The sequence below is a fragment of the Prinia subflava genome, unplaced genomic scaffold (assembly GCF_021018805.1).
Source record: "Prinia subflava isolate CZ2003 ecotype Zambia unplaced genomic scaffold, Cam_Psub_1.2 scaffold_58_NEW, whole genome shotgun sequence".
Lineage (NCBI taxonomy): Eukaryota > Metazoa > Chordata > Aves > Passeriformes > Cisticolidae > Prinia > Prinia subflava.
Genome location: NW_026961065.1, coordinates 236,451 through 247,500, shown reverse-complemented (window position 1 = coordinate 247,500; position 11,050 = coordinate 236,451). Strand labels below are relative to the sequence as shown.

Below are 11,050 nucleotides of genomic sequence, written 5' to 3'. Positions count from 1 at the left end.
GGGGTAGTGGGGCAGCCCCGGGGCTGTGGGGCAGCAGTTGTGGGGCAGCAGCCGGAGCCGTGGGGCAGCCGGAGCCATGGGGCAGCTGGAGCCGTGGGGCAACCGGGGCCGTGGGGCAGCAGCTGGGGCTGTGGGGCAGCAGTTGTGGGGCAACAGCCGGAGCCGTGGGGCAGCCGGAGCCATGGGACAGCCCCGGAGCCGTGGTGCAGCTGGGGCCCTGGGGCAGCAGTTGTGGGGCAGCCGGAGCCATGAGGCAGCAGTTGTGGGGCAGCCGGGGCTGTGGGGCAGCAGCCAGAGCTGTGGGGCAGCAGTTGTGGGGCAGCCGGAGCCGTGGGGCAGCCGGGGCTATGGGGCAGCAGTTGTGGGGCAGCCCCGGAGCCGTGGGGCAGCCGGAGCCATGAGGCAGCAGTTGTGGGGCAGCCGGAGCTGTGGGGCAGCCAGAGCTGTGGGGCAGCCAGAGCTGTGGGGCAGCAGCCGGGGCCGTGGGGCAGCAGTTGTGGGGCAGCCGGGGCCGTGGAGCAGCCCCGGGGCCGTGGGGCAGCAGCCGGAGCTGTGGGGCAGCAGCCAGAGCTGTGGGGCAGTCGGAGCTGTGGGGCAGCAGGAGCTGTGGGGCAGCCAGAGCTGTGGGGCAGCAGCCGGGGCCGTGGGGCAGCAGGAGCTGTGGGGCAGCCAGAGCTGTGGGGCAGCAGCCGGGGCTGTGGGGCAGCAGCTGGGGCCATGGGGCAGCCGGAGCCATGAGGCAGCAGTTGTGGGGCAGCCGGAGCTGTGGGGCAGCAGCCGGGGCCGTGGGGCAGCTGGAGCCGTGGGGCAGCCCCGGAGCCGTGGGGCAGCCCCGGAGCTGTGGGGCAGCTGGAGAGGCAGCCAGGGCCGTGGGGCAGCAGTTGTGGGGCAGCCGGGGCTGTGGGGCAGTCGGAGCCATGGGGCAGCCAGAGCTGTGGGGCAGCCGGAGCCATGGGGCAGCCGGGGCAGTGGGGCAGCCGGAGCCGTGGGGCAGCCGGAGCTGTGGGGCAGCAGTTGTGGGCCAACAGCCGGAGCCGTGGGGCAGCCGGAGCTGTGGGGCAGCCCCGGAGCCGTGGTGCAGCCGGGGCCCTGGGGCAGCAGTTGTGGGGCAGCCGGAGCCGTGGGGCAGCAGGAGCTGTGGGGCAGCCCCGAGGCCGTGGGGCAGCCGGAGCCATGAGGCAGCAGTTGTGCGGCAGCCGGGGCTGTGGGGCAGCCGGAGCCGTGGGGCAGCAGTTGTGGGGCAGTCCCGGGGCTGTGGGGCAGCAGCCGGGGCCGTGGGGCAGCAGCCGGGGCCGTGGGGCAGCCGGAGCCATGAGGCAGCAGTTGTGCGGCAGCCGGGGCTGTGGGGCAGCCGGAGCCGTGGGGCAGCAGTTGTGGGGCAGTCCCGGGGCTGTGGGGCAGCAGCCGGGGCCGTGGGGCAGCAGCCGGGGCCGTGGGGCAGCCGGAGCTGTGGGGCAGCCAGAGCTGTGGGGCAGCCGGAGCCATGAGGCAGCAGTTGTGGGGCAGCCAGGGCTGTGGGGCAGCCGGGGCCGTGGGGCAGCAGCTGGGGCTGTGGGGCAGCAGTTTTGGGCTCCAGGGGTGATGGGATGATCCAGGGATCTTCCCAGCCTGGAGCAGGGAAAGGGAAGGGTGGGACCACACAGATCCCAGGCTCTCCTCAAACAGAGAGATTTTCTTTCATCCACCAAAAATGGGTTCTGAATTCCAGGAGCTCGGAGCTGGCTCATCCCTGGGGTGTGGAGGGCTCTCCATCCACGCTGGGAGCTGCTGCTGGGTGTCTCCAAGGGATTTCTCCATCCCTGAGGGGAAAGGCACTGCCCGGGTGGTGCCACGCCAGGGCCGTGTCCTCCCAAAAGGCGTCACCAGGACGGGTGACCCAGACACAGATGCCAGCACAGATCCGGCTGGAAAATCCCTGCCAACAGCCAGGAAAGCGGGAGCCAAAAATCCGCCAGCCCTGCCTGGCCTCGGGGGCTCGGAGGTGCCTTTTCCTGCCGTGCCCAGCGATGCTGAGGGGTTCTCTGTGACAATCCCACAGCCCAAAAGGCTCCGGGATGTCTCCGGGAGTGCTGCTTGCCCAGAGCTCCAGGGGCTCCTCCAGCCCAGGGTGGGATCGCCACGGGGGCTCCAGGAGCCCCAACGAAGCAGAATTGCAGGATCAAGGAATCAAGGAATCAAAGAATCACAGGATCAAAGAATCACAGGATCAAGGAGTCACAGGATCAAGGAGTCACAGGATCAAGGAATCAGAGAATCAAGGAATCACAGGATCAGGGAATCACAGAATCGCAGAATTGCAGAATGAAGGAATCACAGAATCAAGGAATCACAGGATCAAGGAATCACAGAATGAAGGAATCACAGGATCAAGGAATCACAGAATGAAGGAATCACAGAATCAAGGAATCACAGGATCAAGGAATCACAGAATGAAGGAATCACAGGATCAAGGAATCACAGGATCAGGGAATCACAGGATCAAGGAGTCACAGAATCAAGGAATCAAGGAATCACAGGATCACAGAATCAAGGAATCGCAGGATCAAGGAATCACAGAATCAAAGAATCACAGAATCAAGGAGTCACAGAATCAGGGAATCACAGGATCAGGGAATCACAGAATCAATGAGTCACAGGATCAAAGAATCAAGGAATCACAGAATCAAGGAATCACAAGATCAAGGAGTCACAGAATCACAGGATCAAGGAATCACAGAATCAAGGAATCACAGAATCAAGGAATCACCAGACTGGAAGAAACCTCCAGGATCACCGAGTCCAACCCAACCCTAACACCTCCACCAAACCATGAGTGCCACATCCAATCTTCTCCTAAACATTTCCAGGGATGGTGACTCCACCACCTCCCTGGGTCACTCCAATATTTTATCGCCCTTTCTGTGAAAAGCTTTTTCCCTAAACCTCCCCTGGCACAGCCTGGGGCTGTGTCCTCTCGTCCTGGTGTCACTCCAGAGGAAATGGCCTTGTGAAAATCTGTTGTGAGCACAAACAAAACAGAATCTCCAGGGTGGAAGAGACCTCCAGGATCACTGAGTCCAACCCTAACACCTCTATCAAACCATGAGTGCCACATCCAACCTTTTCCTCAGCCCAGGGATGGTGACTCCACCGCCTCCCCGGGCAGCCCATTCCAGGATTTCATCTTTTTTTTTTCCTGTAAAAACCTTTTTTCCTCACACCCAGCCTGAATTTCCAGGCTGTGTCCTCTCCTCCTGCCTGGAGAGAGAGACCAACCCCACCTGAGCACAGCCACCTCTCAGGAGGTTTTAAATAGTGACAAAGTCAGCCCTGAGTCTCCTTTTCTCCAGGAAACTCCAGGAGAAAGTTCTGGGTGTTCTTCTGAGCACCCCCAGCTCTCGGGAGGATTTAGAGAGTGACAAAGTCACCCCCAAATCTCCTTTTCTCCAGGAAAGTTCTGGAGAAAGTTCTGGGTGTTCTGAGCACAGCCACGTCTCAGGAGGATTTAGAGAGTGACAAAGTCACCCCCAAATCTCCTTTTCTCCAGGAAAGTTCTGGAGAAAGTTCTGGGTGTTCTTCTGAGCACAGCCACGTCTCAGGAGGTTTTAGAGGGTGACAAAGTCACCCCTGAGTCTCCTTTTCTCCAGGAAACTTCTGGGTGTTCTTCTGAGCACCCCCAGCTCTCAGGAGGATTTAGAGAGTGACAAAGTCACCCCTGAGCCTCCTTTTCTCCAGGAGACTTCTGGAGAAAGTTCTGGGTGTTCTTCTGAGCACCCCCAGCTCCCTCACAGGGTTTGTGTTCCCTCTCCAGCCTCGCTGTCCCCTCTGGACACTCTCCTGAAGGAAGCAGGGGACGGATGCTGCACCCCTCATCCCCCTGCCCACCCCCAGTTTCTCCTGCCTCCATCCTCTTCCTCCTGCAGCCTTTCCCCGGTCCCAGCCCTACCTTGGCCGGGAGCACGGCCGATTCCGGGGGGTACACGATGAAATGGCGCAGGGTGAAGCCGAAGCCGCCCTGGGGGCTCTTGCGCAGCGCCACCGTCCTGGGGCCCACCCAGGGCAAGGAGCCCCCCTCGGGGGGCGCGTTGGCGTTCGGGGAGGTCCCATCTCTGCGGCCGGGCGTTGGCTGTGGGGACAAGGACAAGGTGTCACTGCTGGGGAGTTCACTGTGTGCTGCAGGCTGAGACCTGTGGTGGGGGGTGAGGTGTGACCCGTTCCCAAAAATCACCCACTGTTCCCAAAAATCACCCCTCTATTCCCAAAAATCACCTCTCCATTCCCAAATATCACCCCTCGTTCCCAAAAATCACCCCCCATTCCCAAAAATCACCCCTCTATTCCCAAAAATCACCTCTCCATTCCCAAAAATCACCCTTCATTCCCAAAAATCACCCCTCATTCCCAAAACTCACCCCTCTATTCTCAAAACTCACCCATTATTCCCAAAAATCGCCCCTCCATTCCCAAATATCACCCTCCATTCCCAAAAATCACCCCCCATCCCCAAAACTCACCCCCCATTCCCAAAAATCACCCCTCGTTCCCAAAACCCATCCCTCATTCCCAAAACCCATCCCTCATTCCCAAAACCCATCCCTCATTCCCAAAACTCACCCCTCTATTCCCAAAAATCACCTCTCCATTCCCAAATATCACCCCTCGTTCCCAAAAATCACCCCTCTATTCCCAAAAATCACCTCTCCATTCCCAAAAATCACCCCTTCATTCCCAAAACCCATCCCTCATTCCCAAAAATCACCCCTTCATTCCCAAAACCCATCCCTCATTCCCAAAAATCACCTCTCCATTCCCAAAACTCACCCCTCTATTCTCAAAACTCACCCATTATTCCCAAAAATCACCCCTCCATTCCCAAATATCACCCCCCATCCCCAAAACTCACCCCCCATTCCCAAAAATCACCCCTCGTTCCCAAAACCCATCCCTCATTCCCAAAACCCATCCCTCATTCCCAAAACCCATCCCTCATTCCCAAAAATCACCTCTCCATTCCCAAAACTCACCCCTCTATTCTCAAAACTCACCCATTATTCCCAAAAATCACCCCTCCATTCCCAAATATCACCCCTCGTTCCCAAAACTCACCCTTCATTCCCAAAAATCACCCCTCCATTCCCAAAAATCACCCCTCTATTCCCAAAACTCACCCTTCTTTCCTAAAAATCACCCTCCATTCCCAAACTTGCCCCCCATTTCCAAAAATCACCCTCCATTCCCAAAAATCACCCTCCATTCCCAAAAATCACACCCCGTTCCCAAAATTCACTCTCTATTCCCAAAAATCACCCCCTATTCCCAAAACTCACCCTCCATTCCCAAAAATCACCCTCCAATCTCAAAACTCACCCCTCTATTCCCAAAAATCACTCCCCATTCCCAAAACTCACACCCCATTCCCAAAACTCACCCTCTATTCCTAAAACTCACCCCTCGTTCCCAAAAATCACCCTCCATTCCCAAAAATCACCCTCCAATCCCAAACTTTCCCCCTCCTCCCCTAATCCCAACCCCTCCACCAGCGAATTCCGGCCTCCCACCCCCGACTCCTCCTGTGGGGCATTTGGGAAGGAGATGAATGGAAAGGAAATTAAAATAAATGAGCTTTGCCCGGGGCTCTGGATGGGACCCAGGAGGGGACACGAGGGGACGGGACTTGGGGACAAAAGGTCCCTTCTGAGGCTGCCACAGCCACAACCTCGGGCAAAGCCGGGAAGAGCTGCCGGGGAGGTGTTGGGGACACAAAACGAGGCAGGGATGTGGCAGGGGACACTTCCCCGAGGAGCAGATGGGGACAAGGGGATGTGGCTCCATCCCACAGCTCCCAGGGCTGGTACTGGGAGAGGGAACGGGGCTGTGGAGGAACTGGGGCAGCGCTGGCACCACTCCTGGCACCGAGGAGGGATTTGGAGAGAGCCAACACCTGAGTTTGGCAGGGCTCGGCACAGCCCCGGCGCTGCTGGCTGTGGCTGCACATCTGGCAGCACATCTGGCTGGGGTGGGAGCAGCTCTGAGGGGAGCAGAGGGCACTGCCCGATGTGCTGGCACCACCAAAACCGGGGGCAATCGAGAATTTGGGAATATTTGGGAATTTGGGAATCCCAAATCGGGAATTTGGGAATTTAGGAATCCCAAATCGGGAATTTGGGACCCCGGGAGAGTCCACAGGGACCCTGCCCGAGCCCCGGCCCCTTCCCCGCTGCCTCTGCCAGAGTCACCACTCCTGGCACCGAGGAGGGATTTGGAGAGAACCAACACCTGAGTTTGGCAGGGCTCGGCACAGCCCTGGTGCTGCTCCTCATGGCTGCACATCTGGCAGCACATCTGGCCAGGGCGGGAGCAGCTCCGAGGGGAGCAGAGGGCAGTGCCCGATGTGCTGGCACCACCAAAACCGGGGACAATGGGGAATTTGGGAATCCCAAATCGGGAATTTGGGAATTTGGGAATTTAAGAATCCCAAATCAGGAATTTCGGACCCTGGGAGGGTCCACAGGGACCCTGCCCGAGCCCCGGCCCCTTCCCCGCTGCCTCTGCCAGAGTCACCACTCCTGGCACCGAGGAGGGATTTGGAAAGAGCCAACACCTGAGTTTGGCAGGGCTCGGCACAGCCCCGGTGCTGCTCCTCATGGCTGCACATCTGGCAGCACATCTGGCCAGGGTGGGAGCAGCTCCGAGGGGAGCAGAGGGCACTGCCCGATGTGCTGGCACCACCAAAACCGGGGAGAATCGGGAATTTGGGATTCCCAAATCGGGAATTTGGGAATTTGGGAATCCCAAATCGGGAATTTGGGACCCCGGGAGGGTCCACAGGGACCCTGCCCGAGCCCCGGACCCTTCCCCGCTGCCTCGGCCGGAGTCACCACTCCTGGCACTGAGGAGGGATTTGGAAAGAGCCAACACCTGAGTTTGGCAGGGCTCGGCACAGCCCTGGTGCTGCTCGGCGTGGCTGCACATCTGGCAGCACATCTGGCCGGGGTGGGAGCAGCTCCGAGGGGAGCAGAGGGCACTGCCCGATGTGCTGGCACCACCAAAACCGGGGAGAATCGGGAATTTGGGAATATTTGGGAATTTGGGAATTCCAAATTGGGAATTTGGGAATTTAGGAATCCCAAATTGGGAATTTGGGAATCCCAAATCGGGAATTTGGGACCCCGGGAGGGTCCATGGGGACCCTGCCCAAGTCCCGGCCCCTTCCCCGCTGCCTCGGCCGGAGTCACCACTCCTGGCACCGAGGAGGGATTTGGAGAGAGCCAACACCTGAGTTTGGCAGGGCTCGGCACAGCCCTGGTGCTGCTGGCTGTGGCTGCACATCTGGCAGCACATCTGGCTGGGGTGGGAGCAGCTCCGAGGGGAGCAGAGGGCACTGCCTGATGTGCTGGCACCACCAAAACCAGGGAGAATCGGGAATTTGGGAATTTAGGAATCCCAAATCGGGAATTTGGGACGCCAGGAGGGTCCACAGGGACCCTGCCCAAGTCCCGGCTCCTTCCCCGCTGCCTCGGCCGGACTCACCCGGGATGAGGGCGTTAAAATTCAGGGGCAGCGGGGAGGGGACAGGGGGGGACAAGGGACACAAAGGGACACAAAAAGCCTTTGTGTGCGCCTGTGCTGAGTTCGCCTTTTCGCCGCCGCTGGGGAGGTCCGGGCAGGGCCGGGCTGTGCCCCCCCTGCCCACCACATCCCTCTTGGGGTGACCACGGGGGTCTTGTCCCCTCCCTGAGAGGGGACACACCCCTGGCACTGCACTGACCCCCTCCAAAAGCTGTTTAACTCCACGACCCCCCCAAAAAACCACACAGAACCGCGACCACCACCGGGGCAGAGCCACAAAAAACCGCCGGAACCACAACCCCGGCAAATCCCGGCGGGAAGACCCCGGCCCAGATGGCAACAGGAGCCCCCCACTCCCGGGGGACCCCCGTCCCTCCCTCGGCAGCATCCCGGCGGCGCCCGGGCCCATCTGCGCCCTCCATTGTGTCGCCGGATTATTTTTAAGCTGACAGCTGAAAGTGCCCCGCTGATTTTAACCGGCACGGACAGGCCGCGGAGAGAGGGGCTGGAATCGCTGCAGACACCGGCGGTGGCACCGGCCCGAGGGGACAGGGACGTGTCCCCGTGTCACGGCCCGTGAAGCGCTCAGGGACGCGTCCTCAGGTGTGAGGTGACCGTGGGAGGTGCTGTGCCTCAGTTTCCCTCTGCACCACCCGGGTTTGGAGGGGTTTTTTTGGGGTTTTGAAATGGTTGTGGTTTTGTGCACCCACCCAGTGCTGGCTGAGATGCTCCAGTTCGCGCTGGTGACACTCCAGTTTGTCACCTCAGCCGTTTGTCCTCAGAGCCCCGTCCCTCCCCCCAAATTTCTGGCTCCGCCAGCTGCGTCCTCATCCTCCTCATGCCAGCATTCCCAAATCCCCATCCCTGTGACATCCAGACCCCCTCCAGAGCTGGGTCACCCCGGTTCCCGTGAGCTCCTCACCCCCCCAGCACAGCTGTCACCGAGTCCCTGTCCCCCGTGTCACCGTGCCACCCCCGCGGGTGGGGACACAGCGGGGACAGGTACCCCCTGCCAGTCCTGGCAGAACAAAGGAGCGTTGTCCCCGCACCCTGGGGCGCAGGATTTGTCCCCTGAGCTGACCTCGGCGACGAAGGGGACACACGAGGGGTGTGACAGCCACCCCACCCTCCCTCCTGCGACCCCCTCACCCCTTTCCAAACCCCCCCACCCCACCCCGCCCCGGCGCGCCCCCTCCCCTCGGCTCTCACCCGGCGGCGCCGCTCGGTTCTCAGCCCGCGGGGCCCGGGGGGCGGGCGGGGGTCGCGGGCGGCGGCGTGGCGGCGCAGGCTGCTCAGCCAGATGCAGCGGGGCTCGGGGGAGCTGCAATCCACCCCCACGGGCCGCTCCAGGCGCCAGCCCCGCCCGCAGCGCTCCACGCTCCAAACCCGCTTGGGGCTGGGGGCCGGGGGGAGCCGGCGGGGAGACCCCCGAGCTGCCCCGCCGGAGCTTTCCTCCACCATCGCGGCGTTCAGGGGGTCTCAGGGTGGGTTGGGATCCCCATGGGGGTCTCAGCTCGCCCCCCTCGGGTGGGCGATGCGCGGAGCTGCCTCACGTTGGCATCGCCGCTCGATCGCTGCCTCAACTTCCCCCCCTGCTCACCCCGAGCGACGCAGCCCCCACCCGGCCACCCCCGGCCTCCCGGAGGGAGGGAGGGATGGAAAGAGGGAGGGAGGGATGGAAAGAGGGAGGGAGGGATGGAAGGATGGACGCAGGGAGGGCGGGCAGCCGCGCGTCCCGGCTGCGGCTCCAGCTGCCGGCAGGGATCAGTGCCCAGCCCACCGCCCCCGGCCAGACCCCCGCCCCCAGCCCCCCACCCTCCGCCTGCGGTGTTACTTTGCCAGGACTTTCCCTTTTTTCTTTCCCTTTTTTTTTTTTCTTCATTTTTTTCCCTTTCAATTTTTTCCCCTTTTTTTTTTTTTTTTTTTTTTTTTTTTTGTCTTTTTTTTTTCCCTTTTTTTCTTCTTTTTTTTCTTTTTTTTTTCCAATCCGCCCCCTTCTTCCTTCCATCACCCCGGGCACAGCATCCCACCCTCCCCGCTTCCTCCTCTCCCTCCTCCCGGCCCCTTCCTTCCTTCCTTTCCTCAGGGCACCGGGCGATGCCGGGGACGCCGAGCGGGGGGACATCCTCGAGATGTCACCCCCTGTCACCACCGGGCCCTGCGAGGGGACAGCTGGGGGGGCCGCGGGACACTGGAATTAAACCAAGAGTCCCCTCAATGCCACCCCTCATTTTGGGGACACCCAGGCGTGGCGGGTCCCCAATCCCACCCCTCATTTTGGGGACACCCAGGCGTGGCGGGTCCCCAAGCCCACCCCTCATTTTGGGGACACCCAGGCGTGGCGGGTCCCCAACGCCACCCCTCATTTTGGGGACACCCAGGCATGGCGGGTCCCCAACGCCACCCCTCATTTTGGGGACACCCAGGCGTGGCGGGTCCCCCCTCAGTCCCACCCCTCATTTTGGGGACACCCAGGCGTGGCGGGTCCCCAACGCCACCCCTCATTTTGGGGACACCCAGGTGTGGCGGGTCCCCCCTCAATGCCATCCCTCATTTTGGGGGACACCCAGGTGTGGCGGGTCCCCAACCCCACCCCTCATTTTGGGGGACACCCAGGAATGGCGGGTCCCCAATGCCACCCCTCATTCTGGGGACACCCAGGCGTGGCGGGTCCCCAACGCCACCCCTCATTTTGGGGACACCCAGGCGTGGCGGGTCCCCAAGCCCACCCCTCATTTTGGGGACACCCAGGCGTGGCGGGTCCCCAATCCCACCCCTCATTTTGGGGGACACCCAGGGGTGGCGGGTCCCCCCTCAATGCCACCCCTCATTTTGGGGACACCCCGGCGTGGCGGGTCCCCTGCTGTCCCCCCGGGCACAGAGCCACCACCCCCTCTCCGTTCCACCCCTGACAGCGCTGGGGACACTGGGGACAACAAGCCACCCCTGTCACTGCTGCCCGCATGGTGACAAACCCCCTTCCCCGAGCCGCTCTCCCAAACCAAAATTTGGGGGGAAAAAAGGAAAAACTCCTCGGTGGGGGGAGCCTGGCGCGGCTGGGTTGCGGCTGGGGGTGGCAGTGTCCCCTCGGGCTGTCCCCGTCCCCCTGCAGGGGGGTCCCAGCGCATTCCTGCCGTGCTGGAGGCCGGGCAGAGCGAGGCACGTGCGGCCACGCCGGGAAATGCCGGGCATTGCTGGCATTGCAGCCCCGGGGCCGGGAGTGTCCCCACTGTGTCACCCCCCCGCGTGTCACCCCCCTCCTGTCCCGCGTCCCCCTGTGTGCCACACCCCGCGATGCCACACAGCCACCCCCAGGCTGGCAGCAGATGGCAGAGAGGGGGCGATGTCGCGGTGACCCCCGTGTGTGCTCCTGTCCGTGTGTCCCCCTGTCCTTGTGTCCTTGTGTCCCTGTGTCCCTGTGTCCCGTGTCCCTGTGTCCCCCTGTCCCTGTGTCCCTGTGTCCCTGTGTCCCTGTGTCCCCCTGTCCCTGTGTCCCCGTGTC

The 11,050-nt window shown here is 61.7% G+C and overlaps 1 protein-coding gene across 1 annotated transcript in view; it reads right to left on the bottom strand.

Moving 5' to 3' along the window:
* Positions 1–11,050, bottom strand: part of ARHGAP23 (Rho GTPase activating protein 23) — a 50,224-nt gene that overhangs the window by 25,481 nt on the left and 13,693 nt on the right. The window contains exon 2 of the mRNA XM_063425197.1: positions 3,926–4,105. Within this exon, the coding sequence (XP_063281267.1) occupies positions 3,926–4,105 (180 nt within the window). The remainder of the gene's footprint in view (positions 1–3,925; positions 4,106–11,050) is intronic.